At 41.7% G+C, this 20,131-nt stretch overlaps 1 protein-coding gene and 1 long non-coding RNA gene across 2 annotated transcripts in view; both read right to left on the minus strand.

Moving 5' to 3' along the window:
• Positions 1-2,040: 2,040 nt before the first annotated feature.
• LOC148595680 (uncharacterized) lies at positions 2,041-2,813 on the minus strand. Its single transcript, XR_015913106.1, has 2 exons — positions 2,552-2,813; positions 2,041-2,083 (listed from the first exon to the last, which is right to left on the minus strand). It is a non-coding gene; the product is annotated as an uncharacterized LOC148595680 (long non-coding RNA).
• A 162-nt stretch (positions 2,814-2,975) lies between these two features.
• Positions 2,976-20,131, minus strand: part of LOC148595681 (integrin alpha-2-like) — a 19,927-nt gene continuing 2,771 nt past the window's right edge. Inside the window, exons 4-14 of the mRNA XM_088519949.1 lie at positions 17,130-17,278; positions 13,185-13,335; positions 12,335-12,485; positions 11,604-11,780; positions 9,781-9,926; positions 9,465-9,608; positions 7,229-7,432; positions 6,538-6,674; positions 4,922-5,061; positions 3,699-3,830; positions 2,976-3,025 (exon numbers count right to left, since the gene is read on the minus strand). Coding sequence (XP_088376075.1) covers positions 2,976-3,025; positions 3,699-3,830; positions 4,922-5,061; positions 6,538-6,674; positions 7,229-7,432; positions 9,465-9,608; positions 9,781-9,926; positions 11,604-11,780; positions 12,335-12,485; positions 13,185-13,335; positions 17,130-17,278 — 1,581 coding nt within the window. The remainder of the gene's footprint in view (positions 3,026-3,698; positions 3,831-4,921; positions 5,062-6,537; positions 6,675-7,228; positions 7,433-9,464; positions 9,609-9,780; positions 9,927-11,603; positions 11,781-12,334; positions 12,486-13,184; positions 13,336-17,129; positions 17,279-20,131) is intronic.

The raw sequence follows: 20,131 nt of genomic DNA on the forward strand, positions 1-20,131 counted from the left end.
AGCCCTATGAATTCATGAATTATGTCCCCCCGACGCACACGTTCTCAGCTAATGCCTTTTCTGCTTTGAGGTAGGCACATTTGGGGGCAAAAGCTCTCCTTGCATGCTTCTAAGCGAAAGGGGAGGAAAACCCTAGCTCCAGTGTGGTCTTTTGGCATGAATGGAATGAATAATTCTGCTGTGCAACAAGAAGGGGAGGTAGAGGGGCATGCACCCTCAGCGTTGTGCGGAGCACTTCTGCCAGCTCATTGTTAGGAAAATACTGCTCTTGGATGGTGATGAATGCTCCTATTCCCCCTTCCTTCAATATAGCGATTGCTCTGGAGTTCACCCTTAGTACTATCATGCACCTCTCCAGTAACAGCCTGACAAAATAGGCCAAACGCTGAGTCTGGATTTCATCCTACATGAATTATCTGGGAGCAACAGTTCAGATTAAAGATTTACTGCACTCCCCAAAATAGTCTGCAAAATGCCTTTCTTTTCCTTTTCTAAGACAAAAATTCATTAGAAGACTATATTCTGGTATAGCGATATAAGAAATCACTTCAACCTGATTAACTGTCTAGTTGGAATACATGGCCTTGGCCGTAACACTGTTTCTAGATCCAAAGTCTGTGCTTTAAAGCTATATCCATGCTGCATGTTTGATTTATCATATATGAATCCCCTCTGGCACAGCAACCGCATTCAGATGTTGGGAGTCAAGCAGAAGACGTGGATGCCAAATTCTAAAGTAAGGAAAAGATGACTGAAATACTGAGGTGAGGTCGAGCTCAATGAATGGCCAGCTTTTATGCTGAGTTGACAGTATCTCTCCTTGACTTAAATAAACTGATATACTGAACGGAATAATTTTGGTATTTGAAGAAATAAATTGGGAGAGTTGTGTATACACTTTCTCCTTTTCTGGGATAGGCCCTACTAGAAAGAAAAAAAGCATTTTCTCTAAGAAACTGGAAAAGTAGTGGCAATAATACAATTAGGGTGGGTATTTCCACATACTGGTAAAGAAGATGAAGCAAAAAACAAGTTGTCTGAAAAGGTAGCCTGGATTCTGGTGTTATATGCATTTTCCTTTTTATTTCTCAGTTTCACATTGAATGTCAGCCTTCTATTTTTGCTGCTTACAATAAACTGATATTTGTTGTTGGAAAATAAAGTTCAGTGTTGTAAACAGAGATACTAGAACACCTGTGGAACATGAAAATGTTGACTGTAGCCACCAAAAATAGCAAGCAAAGCACAATCTGCTTTGTAAATTCTATGCACCTAGATCCTCTATTGTCAAAGAGTTTAGAAATAAGAAATTCTGTGATTGTATTTCTTAAAATTGAAGGAAATTAATGTTTTTTTTTTTAAATGAAGGCTCTTGATTATGTACCATTAAAATAATAGTACTGAATTTACAAAGGTTCCACCATAGCAGAAACATTGGCATAGCGTGGGCAGCTGGGTAGGATGGCACCTCTAGGAAGAGCAGCCATATTGCTTTCCATACTGCAAATATGCACATATATTTGTGTACTGATCAGGAAAATGTGCTGCCCACGCAGCTGATCGCTACTCCCGAGAGGCACAGGCCTCTGTGGGCATCCTGACTGCTCCCTGGGAGGGATGGAAACGGCCACTGCAGGGGCTGTTGCTTCTCCCAGGGCTCTCTCCTTCACAACAGCAGCCAGACAGACATTATAGCTCCGAATGATTGCTGTGTCCTCAATCCTAAGGGACCAAAATCCGAATTTGTCTACATTGATGAAAATCCTGTGCTTATACACAGGATTGCCAGTACACTTGTACTCCTGACATACCTCTTTTTACCTGATTATGACAGAAATACCATTTCTATTCCCCTTCCCCACCTCCACCTGCTAATTTGAAGTAGGCATTGAAATGGAAAGACATTTTCAAGCACAATTCATCCCGAGTCCACAGACAAGCCAACTTTTGAAAACTAACAGAATGACCAACCCCAACAATTCCATTTATTCATCTCTTACCTATCATCTGCCTTCTGTTGAACCTTAAGGACAAGATCACAGATACAAAGTTCATCTTCACCACAGTCTTTAATAAAAGGAATCTATGAAAAACAAAAATATTTCCTGAATGATAGGTCTCAGCCTTAAGACACTACAGTCTGTAGATAATTTTAAACTAAGTAGCATGTTACTATGTCAGATGATCTAGATGGAATGTTCGTGATCATGACAAATACAACGCAGTTGAAGGGACTGCCTCTCTTTTATTGACTCATTTACTGTATGTTAAATTAACTTTAATTCCTTCATCTTTGCCATCAAGTAGGAGTTCCCATGAATGATAGCCCATGAATTGACCCCAACGAACATGCTTTTTATGCCATGCTGACTCGTGGATGTGACTAAGTATGTGTGTGTGAGCAAGGCCATGCAATATAGACAGAAGCATAAATGGAACAAGGAAATACTCTCAGGCATGTGTTTCATGTACTTCTTTGGTGCTTGTGAGGTGCCACGTTACATATCCGTGTATAGCCATTTGTTTTTCAATAGGAAGACTATATACTTACACTATAGGCCACCGATGCAGGAGAATATATATCAAGAACAGGACTGGAGCCAGGATTTGCAAGATCAATGTCAATGCGCAAAGTGAGCAAATTCACTGCATGAGAAGGTTCCTGTAAAACATGTGTTCAGATGACAGCTGGCAGCATAGCAAAGTATAACTTCAGTACTTCTATTGTAAATTGATAATATATAGCAAAATAATGTTTAATGTACTGTAAACAGGAAACAACACTGAATAGTCTCATTTCTCTAAAAAAAAAAAAAAAAGAAAGAAAAAAAAGAGTCTTGTAAGATTACCTCTTTTGGCAATGCTAATCCTTTTTTAGTGTCATTTCTATGATAAAAGTCTTTTTTCAAGCATTCTTAGAAATGCTATTCATCACAATTACTTCTAACACTAGGAAACATACAGATTCTCTGAGGCTACAGAAGCTGGTGCTCAAAACCAACCATCAGGTCATTTCCATTCTCACCTGGTTGCATAAGTCAAATTTTCATTCCACTCTGCATTACTATCACAGACAGTAGCTAGGCCTCTGAACAACACTAAAAGAGAATATATTTCATGTCTCCTCTCTTTCTGGTTGAATTCTCTTCTAGTACTACCGTTCATGGCTCCACAACGACACAAAATGTAATCAACAAGTTCAAGACACTCCGATACTATTCAGGAATGCAGTGCCAAAAAAAAAAAAAAAAAAAAAAAAAAAAGGACGTTTCAAAGGGAGAGAAGTAAAATTATACCTATTTATTAATCTGCATGATTTGTACAAATTGTAAAGCAAAGCAGGAACTAACTGCAGGACTCTGACTTTGTAATTACCTAACATAGCATCATGGACACAGTTGACAGCTCTCTGGGCTGCATTTGGTTTTCAGTTCTGGAGAAAGATGGAGTTCTGATTCTTTTCATGTTTATTTTTTCCAAACACAACCTGTACCTACCATGGGCTACTATGAAGTTAGCAGAAGTATAAAATTTTTTAGCCTGAGATGAACTTTTGCATGAAATTTTTAGTTCTTAAGGAAGAATCTACTCAGAGTGAAATTAAAAACTACTGAAACTGTGGTCTCTGTGTTAGGTCAGACCTGAAGCACATAATTACAGTGACCTCTGTCCTAAAAAAAAAAAAAAAAAAAAGTCACGAACACAGTTCTCCTCACGACGTACCACAAGATCCCTCTGCATGTACCGTTCATTATTTTCTTTGAATAATCCTCTAGAAGTCACTCTAGAGGAGTGGAGATCAGCATCCAATGTTGCGTTGTATCTTATAGCTGCAAGAACAACAGTATTTTTACTAGAGTCTGACTGCCAGTCATCTCACTACTATATTATTCTATACTACAGAATGGCCAAACTTTCCAAACCACCCTAAGTATTTTACTTTTTCTGTAGCTCACTTAACACAGAACATTCTCAAAATGATAAAGTTTTCTCTTGCATTTTCCAAAGCAGTTAAACAGGTTTAAATCCTGAAGTAAGTTCTCATCCACAGAGAGCACATTAAATGGCAATCAATCCAACCTGCACTGCAGATGCCTGAGCCTGTAACTTGGGCAAGGAACCAGTCAGCAGGGCCAGGATTATACTAGATAAAGAGGCCTTACAACCACATCCTTGAATTCTAAGGAGACTATAAAGAATCTGCATCTTCTCTTCAATCACATAATAATTCCTGTCTTCTCTTCATATTATGACAAATACACTGTGGACATTCATTGTTATTTTATAGCTAACAACTGTGAATTCCTAAAGGCGCTGTATGTTGCACTGAAGCAGTCCAGTGTTACCAAAGCTGTGCACATTTAACTAAACAGCTTAATGAGTGGCCAATGTTAGCCTCAGAAATATTTGGTGCTTTCATGTCCTCGGAGAAAAAAGAGCTTCTCCCCAGTGACATCTGGGGTGAGTTTATGGAAATTATTTTTTTGTTGAGAAGTGTGCCGTCTGCTGTTGTTGAATCCAGCAGTTCTCTCCCCAGGAGTGGCATCTTTCAGGGATATCCAGTTACCCTTCCTAAAGTTTCTTGTGGTCAAGAGAGCCAAAGAAAAACTATGGAACTTGGTGAGCAAAAGATGAAGAAGAATTAGTTTCTCACTAGTGATATTTCCTGGGGTTTGTGGGACAGTGAGGATATAGTGCTCCTGAATATTATTAATCCCTCAGTTTTCAAAGATTAATGAGATAGTGATGACAGTGAGTCATACTGATGAAGTCAAGTCAGAAATACTTTCCCAAGCATTTAAATTTTATACTGATTACTCCTGTTCTTGATAATCAATTCAGTATCAGAATTTCTGCTACCCATTTGAATAATGGTTTTTTGAAGAAATTAATATAAAACATGCCATTGAAATAATCTTACCCACTTGATTATTTCTCTTAGCAGGTCTAAATGTAGCCTCGAAACATATTTTGGCAGTTATTTCCATGTTCTTGTTCAGTAGACTGATTTTCTCAGGTTTAAATGAGGCAATTATGGACACATTTGCAATGCTTCGTGACCTGAAAAATATTTTAAAAAGACTATGTGTGATTTTTAAAAGGACCAGTTAACTTAGAAATGGTTTTCTAAGGTATATCTCTAAATGCAACATTAATTATTATGGCTCCCCATGTAAACATTTTTAATGCTACTGATGGATTTTTTTTTTCCTTTACATGTAACTACATTTGTTATATGATAACTTTCAATACTTACAATAAATCATTTATCATGTCAAATCAATGGATAATCGGTAACTTCATTCTAATGCCCTAACCCTTTTCTTAAGATAACAGAAAATGAAGCTGTTGCCTTTTTTCCCTCCCTCCAACAAATAACCTTCTTAGGTTCCTTCAGGGAAGTCACTGAGTTTCTCTGGAAAGGCAAAGAAATACTATTCTTAATTGATAGTGTACTTTTTCAGAAAAACAACTTTCATGTAATTAATCAAGATTTAGAAGAATAGTTGCAAAGGAACCTTGCATGTAAACACAAACACTTCAATCAAAAGTGAAACCCATTAATCTGACCAAGTGCTGGAGTGAAAGCAAAAAATGAGCATCCTCATTAATCAAATAGACATAAATGCTGGTATTCTAAGCAGCATAATTTTCTTTAATGCAATTACCACAAGCACCTGCAGGAGTTCTGCTGCGGGTCAAAGGTCCAAACTGACCATTTTTAATAACCTTGTTTTATTAAATAAAGTAGCAACTTGGTAATGTTTTTCCTGTTACAATGGGAGCCTCAGGCGAGGATAAGGGTGACAGATAGGAAAGCAAGCTGTGCTTTAATTTAGCTCCACATGGAAGTAGTGGAAAACACACAGCGCGGGGAGCACAGGGTTTAGGTTTTGTGAAGCCTTTCTTCCTTTGTTTGTGAAACTACTCAAATTGCTCTGGCAAAAACGCAAACCCACATGCCAGAAGAAAAGTGGGTGTTTCTTGCCAGAGCTGGGTGCCAGCACTCATTCACTGCTCTGTGACCTTACCCTGCAGGACAAGTTGCTCACACAGATGAGTCTGTTGACTAGCAAAGGTTATGCAGGCTATGGGAGAAGTGTTTTCACTGGCGGTGCTGCACACAGGAGACCCAGCTCGCAGAATTATAGCTTGGCTGTTACATGACCAGCTGTGACAAGTAGTCCCAAGCAAGCAACTCTGACCGCAGCAGCCCCACGTGACTGTGTGGTGGCCACTGGCGGCTTCTCCTAGCCCTCTCCTCCCTGCAGGATCTCATGCCAGCTCCGCCACCACCTTGCTTCACCCCACTCTCTCCTGTGCTGAAAGGGGCTCTCTGGGGCTTGACAAAACATGCTTAAAAGCAATTTAGCCCAACACTGTTTTTCAACCAGCTACAATAATAGCATTTAGACAATAACTGTTGGCTTTGAACACATAGATGGGAAAGAGCTTTTTGGTTTGTTTGTTTTGCTGTTTAATTAACTAAATGCATCTGAAATATGAAGTGCTGCCTTTCCAAAAGGGTTTACTAACCAAAGTAGAACCACATTTCCTTCAGCACCAACTGATACGTCAGTAATGCCATCATCATCTAAGTCTCTATGGCCATCTACTGATCTTCCAAAGAACTGGAGCCGTTGTCCAAAAGCAGGATCTGATCCTAAAATTTTCTGGAAAAAGAGAGTTTGATTACTGAGCTGACACAAGAGTGCTTGAGCTTTTAGATAGCAGCTCAACCAATGGATTTTTGTATATATTTTCTGTATATGGAATGTACTGCTTAAGGAAAATACTTTTGCAGATGTTTTCTCAATTTTAAGCAGTTTACTACTATTACATGTAATACTGTATATTTATATTTTACAGAGCTGATAATTATTTAATCTTCTTTGTAGTACATCAGACCTAAAAATAACAGCTTGTTCAAAATGTGCAGGTAATTAGTTCACTTCATACACAGGTACCAAAAAATATATAAATGGGCTCAGATGAAGCATCCTGCAAGTCATTTTTTTCTATACACTTCAGCTGTAAGAATCATAAAATCATTCAGGATATGCTGACAGCTGAAGTAAAGAGAAGGGCAAAACGTGAAATTAGTCATGAGAATAACCATATTCCTTTAAGAGAGTGAAATAGTAGCTGATAAAAAACACAGCAAATCCTTCAGTTTTCCTCTAGCAGATCTGAAGGCACTGAGCACAGCATTAGGCAAGTTATTTACCTGAGAATATTTGGTATATATAGTCTTTTGGTATCCACTGTAAATATAAATTGCTCCAGAGTTTTGGCTCTCCAGCGGCGCACCTATTACAACATCATTAAAGCCATCTAAATCAATGTCTGCAAGCGTTGCAATCGCTGATCCAAAGTGAGAATTCTCCAACCCTTGTGGACCTTCCAAGAGTTCTTGTTGATGCAAAATCCCCTTTGGGAAAGAAAAATGAAGAAAAAAAATACCACTGTCACTGCAGAAAAATAGACATAGGAACAGTATCTCTGTGCATTGTTTTTTGTTTTTGTGTTTTTTCTAATACGTTCTCCTTGGACTCTCAACCCCAAATTCCTTCCCCATTGTATTGCCCATTCAGTTTGCATTATATCTCAGAATCTTGGCAAATATTACACACCAAAATTAAAGCATGCTATGCAAAGCTGCAGTAACAGCAAATATAACCATATGTATGAAGCTTAAATGCTGCTCTCATTGTCCTCATCTGACTGTTCTGAAAATTTCACAATACATTGAAAAATACAGTTTCCAGTTTTGGATTACCAGTTTTTATGCAGAGGGAATGGAAGTTATGTAACTGGACATAATTCTTTGAAATAGAAATGGAATTTCCTAACTGAACTAATGCAAAAAATGTGTCCAAATGTTAAACTCCTGACCTCTCTAGTGCCAATGAGAGAAGAAAGGTTGGAGAACTGTAGAGTTAAATAGCCACGTTTACTTAAGCTTAAATTCAGCAAATACCTTTCTCATCCTTAACCTCGCTCATCACACTATTTAAAATTTTAGAAATATCAGCCAAGCTATTAATTCAAAATGACTAGAAAAGTATAATTTGCACAATGTGGCAAGTTATACAAATACATATTAAAAAATCCTTATTTTTAACATTTCATTTTAAATAATTTTAAATATACATTTAACAAAGACTGCTCATAGATATAAGGAGAGTCATCTTGTTCAGTTTCCAAAACAAGGGGGAAGAATCCTTTCATTTTTCTTTTCTTCTGTATTTTGTGCCCAATGATACAGTCACAATGACTGATGTCTGTTGCCAACAGTTCAGCTTCTGGTACTTCTCTCTACCCTGAACTTCTCCAAATTGCCCAGTTTTATGTAGCTTTAGGATAATCTAACACTGCACTGTGTCCTTCCTCTCTACTTATTTCTTTGCAGTTACCTAGTAGAAATGCCATGTTCTTTTTTCTCTGATTAACTGCAGGTATTCATTTACTTCACTTATTCAGACATCTGTGATTGTCTGTGAGACTGTTTAAAGGTGCCATAATGTTAATACAAATATTATGAAAACCTGCTTACCAGGTCTGAATAAAACTCACACATCAGATAAAATAACATGGCCTTGCTGACAAAAGCAGCAACATGAGTAAAAGCAACCATTTAGCGTGAAAGTCTGCTAGCAGAAAAGCATTTATTAGTGCTGTTTCTGGAATACTCCTAGGTGTTGAACGGATTTGCCAAAATCAACTGGCAAACAATCAATTAGAAAGCCTTAAGCTAAGCTTTCCAGAAAAGTGGTCAACACTGGGTTACATTTGCATACAGTGTCTAAGCATAATGCCTAAACCCTAACCAAACTTTTAGTTATGTCTATGTTGCTAAATAAAAGGGACCTAGACCAGCAGACAACTGATCACTAATACTGCTTAGCTACCAGCTTTGTTAGTGGCTCCATTCTGAACTGCTCCAGCTGGCTTATTCCCACATTATACACACAAGTGGTTCTGGGGAGAAGTCGCTTGTTTCTAGGAAGAAGGGAGGAGACTGCACTGGGAAGGTCTCTGTCCAGAGGCCTCTAACCCCGTCCCATGTAGTCTTTGCACCATTTGCCCCTAAGATCCATCCCCAGCCAGAGCACATGTTCTGTTTCTCAATATAAAAAGACCACTCACTTTTTAAGCACTTTGAACTAGGGAAAAAAAAATAATACATGGGGTCTTAGGGTCACATGCCCATAACCTGGGGCCCAGGAGAGATCTGGGGCCAAGGTTTGTGGTATAGATGTGGTCAATCTGCTTTGGAAGCAGACAGACATCATTCTCTGGTCTTCCGATTTAACAGAACAGACAAGGCTGGTAAATACTATTGCAGTTTGAACTTCCTTGGCAAGACTTCAGTCCAGGGGACAACAGCAAGCCCCTTCAGCTGCTAAGGAAAACACCTGGACTCGTACCCAATCCCAGCACCACAGTAGTTTCATTCCTACCTTTGTTATGGAAAACATGTACACTCTTCCTTCCTCTTTCTTCAGGTCATTCATAAACATTGGTGCACCTACGAGCAGCACATCTGTAACAGAATCTCTGTTAATGTCCACTGAACACACCACACTGCCAAAGTAGGAGCCAATCTGAAATCAATAATAAGAGAGTCATGTTTGTATATGGACTTTGTAACAGTTCTGTCAGAGAAAGTGCACATAGGATTCTATATGCTTTACAAGAAAATAGGAATTTTCAGAACAAATGCATTGCTATTTACTCCTGTCCTGACCTCTGTGAACTTGAACAGAATGTACTTGCCTGCTCGCCTCTCTGGGACTGCACAATGGTGATATTACCATGGCTGTCAACATCATAAACCACAACTCTGCCAGTATAGTTGGATCTTGGTACACCAGCAACAAAATAGACAGAGTTTTGAGTTGAGAGAACAGCAACAGAATAACCTAGGGGAAGAAGCCAAAATATAACAGGTGTGAGAGAGAATTAGCTACAAGTTGTCAGTTCATTATCCACAAAAGCTGAAAGGATGAATCAACCTGGTGTATTAGTGGCAGAGGGTAATACTTCTATACCATAGCTAAGTAGCCACGCATGCATCAAACGTTCTTCCAGAGAGAAGACTGATAGACAGATCGAGTTGAAGCAGGTTTACAGAATAGCACAGACAGTAGTCTAGCCTATTCAGTCCAAAGCACACCGCAAAAATGTCATGCTTGTGAGGGAGACAGGAAAAGTGAAGAAGTGAAGAGAAACATAAGCCCAGCTTTTGAGCCAGTCTTCAAACCCAAGAGGAAGGCCTGACTTCTACAAAGCTCTCGGTGCATTTTCCCACAGCACACAAAACCACAGCCCAGTTCTCTGGCTGAATACAATTGGCTATATTAAAAGCTTGTCAGCTGAAGGGCTTATATTGATTGAGCTTCTTTGAACATTTTAATCCTCATCCCCAGTATTATAACACTATTTGCTTTCAAGAAACATCATTTAACATCTGCAAATATTTTAAACATGAGTTAGCACTCTAAAGCTAGTATTACTACATATTTTACATTTCTGTGATTTTAGCACAGTTCGTTTATTTTAACAGAAGAAACAAAAAACCTTTCTAAAACCTACAGTTAAACTGAAGAACCACATCCCATCTTTAGGCAGGCTGCCATACAAAGTGCAGGCATAAAACACTACAGGTTGCAGAGCTGAATGGGGGCCACGCTAGCAAGCTGGGCAGAGCGTTTTAGCTTGGGCTCCCCACTCATACGGAGAGCTGGTGAGTGAGGCAGAAGGAGATGGAACAGAAATGAAGAAATAGCAATGGAGTGCCCTGAGGAGTAAGAAAAGACAATGACATTGTTTGCGCCAAAAAAAAAAAAAAAAATCAGGGACAAAACTCCGGAAAGTTCCTGGTGGAGAAGTATTGATAGGAAATGATTGAACATTTTAAGTCATTCTTGATGTGGGAAGAACGAAAATTCAAAGGTATTACACAAACAAAAGAACTAGAACCAATTAGACTGGGTTTATTTTTACTTTGTGTCAGGTGGAAGTACTACTAAGTCATACAAAAAGGGTACATATTAATGGGAATACATTTCATTAAAAAACTTCAGGGATAAGAAAGCTAAACTTGTGCTATTCAGAGATGAACTGCCAGAGCAAGCAGATTGTACTTTTACAGAGAAGATTTAACCCTATATGGAAGATAAATGAACAGAGAAGACAAGCTGTCTTGCTTTATTGGGTCACAAAAACATATGTAGGAAAGTAAATGGGGGTTACAAATAAGACTTCGGTTAAACTGCAGCAGTATTCCTAAAATTATAAACGGAACTGGAAAAGGTCAGGAAAAGAAAGAGTGCAGATGAAACTGTGATACCAAATCAATCAACTTCTGATCTGCATGTATTTGGGGAAGTAAATAAAGAGTATGAAAATTAAAAGTACACATAAATAAATAAATAAATAGACATTTCATTTAGTGATTGACCAGTATATAAAATCTTTTCAGATGCAAAAATCTTGTTTCCCAAATCTGCTCTTAATAGGAACTTGGCCAGAACAGCATTCTTTACTATCTTGAAAGATATCTGATACCTTTCAAGATTTATATTTCAGCTCTTTACCTAGATATGAGCTATGATTTCTGTCCTGTAGAATTTTCTCCAATACATGACTTGGAAAGGTGGTCACTTTGTTTGAAGCCTCCTGAACTACTTTTCCACTCCAGTCGTAAGCCCCAACAGCACCCAACAGCAGAACATCCTTAAAAACAGAAAATAAATTCAACGTTTTAGAAGTGCCTATTTAAAAAAAAAAAGTGTGGAGGAAGTTGAAGTTACCATAGATATATAACACTGAGTTTCAGCTAGTGCAATAGTCCAATTACTGCAAACTGTTGACTGGAGTACTTTATAGTGTTGCAATCTCTGTCCTGGAATTTACTACCCTATTAGGTGGAGTTATTACTTTTTTACAATAAGATAAGTATCTTTTTTTTTTTTTTTTTTTTTTTTTAGCTCCCAGGCGCTCCCAGGCGCGCTCTCTCTCTCTCTCTCTTGTGGGCGTTAGTTTTTGTGTTCAAGTGCAATGACAGCACACAAAAGCTGACAGAAAGAGATGCAAAATTTCATCTTTTATGCGTATGGCAAGGAGATGTTGTTAAGAGGACAGTTAATCCAAAATCCAAATGAATAAACTGTTATTTAATCTTTGACTGGCTTCCAAAGGAAAGAAAAGAATTTGTATTATTACAGGTCCGTGGTAGAGAAGGGCACGCTCCCACTTCCTCCAGGGACCTGCCTTTGCGGTAAAACTGATACCAGGGAGCTGGTGGAGTCAGGAGAGATGGCTTCACCAGTTCCCACCGGGCCATGTTTGACCCCTTCTGGTGTGGGTGGGGATAAAGGGTCATCCTGGACAGGACCACTGTGTTGATTCGGCACCACAGGGGGGCTTTGTGCTTCTTGGGGGTTATAGGGTGGTAAAATCGGATCTTTGGGTGGCTCCTGGAGGACAGGGAATTTTGGCACGGATGGCGCAGATGGAATGGGGGGCTTCTCTCCCCCCATTCTCATTGCTAGTACTTTGTGCCCGTTTCCGCATTTTTACCATACACATTTGTAGCCAAATGGGGGGTTCTTTTAGGATATCATTCCACGGAATGATATAAGGAATCTTATCGGGGTGGCCAGGATCCCCCATAACGATAAAAAGTACTCTTTGAACTACATCGGGGTCGAAAGACCCCTCGGGAGGCCAACCCACTCCAAAAGTGGGAAAGAAAAAAAAAGAACGAAAAAAAAAAGGAAGAAAGAAGGAAACTGTGTTGTTATTTCATTTTCTTCTGTATCATCTAAGTATTCAACACTTACTTACAAAACAATAAAATGACTTTCATTCATATTACCAAACTGCTTATCAGATTATATTCCTATACAATGTACCATTCAAATAGTAAAAGGCAATGTGGGCAAAGGAGAAAACGCTGAAGTTGCTTGCAGTAGATTAGTTCTGCTTTTTTAGTTAATTAAAGAGAACCAATATTCCCCTAGTTTCCCTATAGATGAATTTCACAGTTTCAGTCTCACCAGTGTAGACAATACATGCCTTATATACAAGTTATATACAGAATACACACATTCATGCATATATACCAAAATGATCACTCCAAAATTGCAATAATATATATAATTAGAATTACTTACAGCAATGCCATATCTGGTTGTATTGTCTTCATAGCATCTACCTATCACTGTTTTCAAGTTGGAGCCATCATGTGATTCACCATCTGTCACAACCACCATTACTTTTGTACCTGATGGGCGTCCCCCCGATTTGGGAGAAAAAGCATAACATCTGTTATAAAAGATTAGATGTATCAGATGTAAATTTATTATGGATGGAATTCTGCCTACATATTTAAACAAAAATGTTCATCACCAACTTAGAAGAAAGATCTTCTGTAGTGATTTTCTAATTCTAAATTTGGAGCGCTGCCATGGAAGGGTATGTGCTCTTTAGGAAGGACAGGCTGGGAAGGCGAGGTGGTGGAGTTGCTCTTTATGTGAGAGAGCAACTGGAATGCATGGAGCTCAACCTGGGAGTGGAGGATGAGCGAGTTGGGAGCTTGTGGGTAAGGATTAGAGGGCAGGCTAATGTGGGAGACACTGTGGTGGGTGTCTGCTACAGGCCACCTGACCAGGATGAGGAGGTTGATGAGGCCTTCTATAGGCAGCTGGATATTGCCTCACAGTCACAGGCCCTGGTTCTCATGGGGGACTTCAACTACCCCGACATCAACTGGGAGGACAACACAGCCAGGCACAAGCAGTCCTGGAGGTTCCTGCAGAGCGTCGATGAGAACTTTTTGACGCAGGTTGTGGAGGAGCCGACGAGGAGAGGTGGGCTACTGGACCTCGTGCTATCAAATAGGGAGGGCCTAGTAGGAGATGTGAAGGTGGGGGGTAGCCTCGGCTGCAGTGACCATGAGTTGGTGGAGTTCAGGATCCAACGAGGAGGAGGCAGGGCTATAAGTAGCCTTGCAACGATGGACTTCAGGAGGGCCAACTTTAGCCTCTTCAGGGACCTCCTCGGTAGAATCCCATGGGCTGGAGCTCTAGAAGGCAGGGGGGCCCAAGAGAGCTGGTTAGTTTTCAAGCAGCACTTCCTCCACGCCCAGCAACAGTGCATCCCTGTGTGTAGGAAGGCAGGCAGAGGGGGCAGGAGACCTGCGTGGATGAGCCGGGAGCTTGTGGCAATGCTCAAGCAGAAGGCAGCAGTATACAGAATGTGGAAGAAAGGACAGGTCCCCTGGGAGAAATACAGGAATGTAGTCAGGGAATGCAGAGATGCAACAAGGAAAGCTAAGGCACGGCTGGAAGGCAATCTGGCAAGGGACGTTAAAAATAACAAAAAAAATTTCTTCAAATACATTAACAGCAAAAGGAAAATCAGGGAAAACGTGGGTCCGCTGGCAGACGAGATGGGCACCCTGGTTACAAATAACACAGAAAAAGCAGAGTTGCTCAATGCCTTCTTTGCTTCGGTGTTTACCAAGGTCAGCCCATTAGAGCCCCAGGCCCTAGGGACAAGAGAAGAAGCTGGTGGAGAGGAAGACTTGCCCTGGGTAGAGGAAGATTGGGTCAGAGAGCACCTAAGGAACCTCGATACCCACAAATCCATGGGCCCTGATGGGATGCACCCCAGAGTGCTGTGTGAGCTGGCAGATGCCATAGCTAAGCCGCTCTCCATCATCTTTGAAAGATCCTGGAGAACGGGGGAGGTGCCAGTGGACTGGAAGAAGGCCAATGTCCCGCCAGTCTTCAAAAAAGGCAAGAAGGAGGACCCAGGCAACTACAGGCCAGTGAGCCTCACCTCCGTCCCCGGAAAAGTGATGGAACGGCTCATACTGGCCGTTGTCTCCAGGCACATGGAGGACAAGAAGGTGCTCAAGAGTAGTCAGCATGGATTCACCAAGGGGAAATCTTACCTGACTAACCTGATAGCCTTCTATGATGAAATGACCGGCTGGATAGACGAGGGGAGAGCGGTGGATGTCATCTATCTCGACTTCACCAAGGCTTTTGACACCGTCCCTCACAACATCCTCCTGGGCAAGCTCCGGAAGTATGGGATAGATGAGTGGACAGTGAGGTGGATTAGGAACTGGCTGGATGGCAGGGCCCAGAGAGTGGTGATCAGCGGTGCAGAGTCTAGTTGGAGACCTGTAGCTAGCGGTGTCCCCCAGGGGTCAGTCCTTGGTCCAGTCCTGTTCAATTTATTCATCAATGACCTGGATGAAGGCACAGAGTGCTCCCTCAGCAAGTTTGCTGATGACACAAAACTGGGAGGAGTAGCCGATACCCCAGAGGGCTGCGCTGCCATCCAGAGGGACCTGAACACACTGGAGAACTGGGCGGTGAAAAACCTCATGCAATTCAACAAGGCCACGTGCAAGGTTCTGCACCTGGGGAGGAATAACCCCAGACACCAGTACAGGCTGGGGAATGACCTTCTGGAGAGCAGCTCTGCGGAGAAAGACCTGGGTGTCATGGTGGATGATAAGTTGACCATGAGGCAGCAGTGTGCCCTCGTGGCCAAGAAGGCCAATGGAATCCTGGGGTGCATTAAGAAGAGCGTCTCCAGCAGGTCGAGGGAGGTGATCCTGCCCCTCTACTCAGCCCTGGTGAGGCCGCATCTGGAGTATTGTGTCCAGTTCTGGGCCCCCCAGTACAAGAGGGATGTGGAGCTGCTGGAGAGAGTCCAGCGCAGGGCCACAAGGATGATCAGGGGCCTGGAACATCTGCCCTATGCGGAGAGGCTGAGGGATCTGGGCCTGTTCAGCCTGGAGAAGAGAAGGCTGAGGCGGGATCTAATCAGTGTATATAAATACCTCAAGGGAGGGAGTGAGGAGGACAGTGCTGGTCTCTTTTCAGTGGTGGCCACTGATAGGACTAGAGGAAATGGCCGGAAACTGAAGCACCAAAAATTCCATAGGAACTTAAGGAAAAATTTCTTAACAGTGAGAGTGACAGAGCACTGGAACAGGCTGCCCAGAGAGGTTGTGGAGTCTCCTTCTCTGGAGATCTTCAAAACCCGCTTGGATGCAGTCCTGTGCCACGTGCTCTAGGTGTCCCTGCGTATGCAGGGGGGTTGGACTAGATGATCTATAGAGGTCCCTTCCAACCCTAAGCATTCTATGATTCTATGATTCTATGAAATTAAAAAACTTAAATAATAATATTTAATATTGCTCCTGATAGTTTGTTCTCAAAGCACTGTTCAAAGAACTGCCAAAAATGTAAGTTAGAAAGTGTAGGAGAAAAATAATAAAAAAAATAAAACGGTGAGCTGGTCATTTCTGATTGAAAAGTAAGCTTTAAGAAAAACAATTATTTGTATGGATATTTTTCTGACACCAGAGTATTCAGGAAATTACTCCACTAACTTCAAACAAAAGGTGAGACAGGCTGACAACAGCTCTCTTTATACTATGAAAAAAAATTGTTTCCACTTAAGGAAAAATCCATCCCTAAATAGGACATTGATTCTGTTGGTATTTAAGCCAAGAGTATTGTCCTTGACCCAACCGCAAAACAGCATCTTCCTAATGAGGAATGAACCTGATTTGTATACGTACTCAGAGTTACATAGACAAGTAATTTTAAGTTCTTCCTGTATTTCATACTGCTAGTGCTGCATTAACACATTGGCACTGGACAACAGATTTTATTTTCCCTACATTCAAACCAGGCCTTGCTTGAAAATATAAATGTTACCAGCCTCACTAAATCAATGGATAAACTTTGCTCCTTTCAATGATTTTGTATCTTCCCTTGAAGATTGTCTGCAGTGTTTGGCACATGTCAAGTTAGAACATTTGGGACAGTCCAAACAACTCCCTTGGGTACCGGAACTACTTTAGGGTAGAATTTAACCCAACGGGACATGCTTTTCAGCAAGCATGCTGTTCTGCACTGAGCCTGGAGAATGTACCTGGTGAATTCTGCCTGGTGATGGGAACCTCTGTAGAGGCTCTGGGCACTTGCAGGCCCAACAGGACAGAAGTCAGCAAATGAAATTCAGGGGATGCTCATCTCCTTGCTGGATGCTGTTACCGTAGTACAACAGTAATGATCAATGTGTTTTACCTTGCATAGTCAATGGCTTTGAAAGTATTAGTCAAATCTCCTCCCTTCTGATAGGTTCTCTCCATTGCTTTAACAACTTCAGTCTTTGTTTTATATTCATTCCAGTTGAACACTATGCATGGCTCATTACCATATTGAATTAAACCCACCTACACAATAAAGACATTAATAGATTAGATTAGAATTAGATTATCATATTTTACTGTTACATGCAATCATGATGTTAACCTATTCATCAGGCTGGAGTAAAAGATCTGCAGATGCACATAGGGTTATCATTTTCTTTCAACACATACAAAACCAATTAATAGTAACGTTTGGAAAGTAAAGCTAAATACTCTTGCATATTATGTCATTTATTATGTATTATAATATGTTAATGCAAACAATCTGAAATTGTCATTAAGCATTTGTTCCAGTTACTTCCAGAAACATTTATGGACAAAAATAATACTGGGGGCCCAGTGAAAAATGAGAAAATAGAATAAATTCTACAAGCTGAGAGCACCTTGTGTCGATCTTTCCTAAGAAAATTCTAATGGTTAGTTACTTCATAGCACTGCAAAACCTGCTGTTTTTTAATACAGATGAATGCTAAAGAAAGATGCACACTTGCTACAAAAGAAAAGAGAAGAAGATGCTAAAGCTAAGGTTCAGAGATGGTGTGTGACTGTGTGTGGGAAGCCTAGCTTCTAAGCACCTAGCTTCCAAAGCAGCCCAATGAGTAAGGCAGCCTTGGGGAGAGATTTCCAGGAGCCCAGTCTTTGTTCCCAGAACTATTTCTGGAAAATGGACAGCTGCAAAGACAGAAAAAAATTAAAAACAGGAAATAAAGCTTTCCCTAATATCATCAGATTACAAGGAAAAAAGAATTTCTCGAAGTTCAAAGAAGTAACTAAGCAGGAAAAAATCCTGTTCTTAAAATATAGGGCTTCAAAATTAAAAGCCATATGAAAATCTCACTAGAGAAACTGTTCTACTATTAACACCTCCTCACAGACTACATTTTAATGATTCTTACACCTAATATATGAAGGAGATCTGACCCCATTGGATATAACCTAGATTTCTCTTTCAGCTGATCAATACTTTAACTCAAATTGTTAACTCCTTTTGAAATTCATTAGCTGCAAGATAGAAGGCCCAGTCTCTAAAGACAACTGCATAACCTTCAGTCTTGAAGGAGATGCTATAGTTATGCTAAAGCATACTTGGTTTCCTTTGAAACTGCATTTGCTTTTTTTTTGCATTTTCTGAAACCAACCTGGTTAGGAGGGCTTTAAACTAGATGAGAAGGGGGAAGGGGAGTGTCACACAGACACAACAAGCAGTACCGCGGGAGCCTAGGTCAGATGGCGTCCAGCGGGAGTATGCTAGTGGGGAAGTGAGGATAGGAAATGATCACGGAGGGTCCTCTTTCATCCCTCCTGGGAAACCTGCGGGCTCGGCTGCTTCCCTGAAATGCCTGTACACCAATGCGCAAAGCATGGGGAATAAGCAGGATGAACTGGAGATCTGCGTGCGGTCCCAGCGTCATGATCTCATTGGAATCACAGAGACGTGGTGGGATAGCTCGCACGACTGGAGCGCTGCCATGGAAGGCTATGTGCTCTTTAGGAAGGACAGGCTGGGAAGGCGAGGTGGTGGAGTTGCTCTTTATGTGAGAGAGCAACTGGAATGCATGGAGCTCAACCTGGGAGTGGAGGATGAGCGAGTTGGGAGCTTGTGGGTAAGGATTAGAGGGCAGGCTAATGTGAGAGACACTATGGTGGGTGTCTGCTACAGGCCACCTGACCAGGACGAGGAGGTTGATGAGGCCTTCAATAGGCAGCTGGATATTGCCTCACAGTCACAGGCCCTGGTTCTCATGGGGGACTTCAACTACCCCAACGTCAACTGGGAGGAGAACACAGCCAGGCACAAGCAGTCCTGGAGGTTCCTGCAGAGCGTCGATGAGAACTTTTCGACGCAGGTTGTGGAGGAGCCGACGAGGAGAGGTGGGCTACTGGACCTCGTGCTATCAAATAGGGAGGGCCTAGTAGGAGATGTGAAGGTGGGGGGTAGCCTCGGCTGCAGTGACCATGAGTTGGTGGAGTTCAGGATCCAACGAGGAGGTGGCAGGGCTGTAAGTAGCCTTGCAACGATGGACTTCAGGAGGGCCAACTTTAGCCTCTTCAGGGACCTCCTTGGAAGAATCCCATGGGCTAGAGCTCTAGAAGGTAGGGGGGCCCAAGAGAGCTGGCTAGTTTTCAAGCGGCACTTCCGCCACGCCCAGCAACAGTGCATCCCTGTGTGTAAGAAGTCAGGCAGAGGGGGCAGGAGACCTGCATGGATGAGCAGGGAGCTTGTGGCAATGCTCAAGCAGAAGGCGGCGGTATATAGAATGTGGAAAAAAGGACAGGCCCCCTGGGAGAAATATAGGAACGTAGTCAGGGAATGCAGAGATGCGACAAGGAAAGCTAAGGTGCGGTTGGAACGCAATCTGGCAAGGGACGTTAAAAATAACAAGAAAAACTTCTTCAAATACATTAACAGCAAAAGGAAGATCAGGGAAAACGTGGGTCCGCTGGCGGACGAGATGGGCACCCTGGTTACAAATAACACAGAAAAAGCAGAGTTGCTCAATGCCTTCTTTGCTTCAGTGTTTACCAAGGGCAGCCCTTTAGAGCCCCAGGCCCTAGGGACAAGAGAAGAAGCTGGTGGAGAGGAAGACTTGCCCTGGGTAGAGGAAGATTGGGTCAGAGAGCACCTAAGGAACCTCGATACCCACAAATCCATGGGCCCTGATGGGATGCACCCCCGAGTGCTGCGAGAGCTGGCAGAGGTCATAGCTAAGCCGCTCTCCATCATCTTTGAAAGATCCTGGAGAACGGGGGAGGTGCCGGAGGACTGGAAGAAGGCCAATGTCCCGCCAGTCTTCAAAAAAGGCAAGAAGGAGGACCCAGGCAACTACAGGCCAGTGAGCCTCACCTCCGTCCCCGGAAAAGTGATGGAACGGCTCA

The sequence above is a fragment of the Tinamus guttatus genome, unplaced genomic scaffold (genome assembly GCF_059628265.1).
Source record: "Tinamus guttatus ecotype Peru unplaced genomic scaffold, ASM5962826v1 Tinamus_guttatus_pri_ptg000077l, whole genome shotgun sequence".
Classification (NCBI taxonomy): domain Eukaryota; kingdom Metazoa; phylum Chordata; class Aves; order Tinamiformes; family Tinamidae; genus Tinamus; species Tinamus guttatus.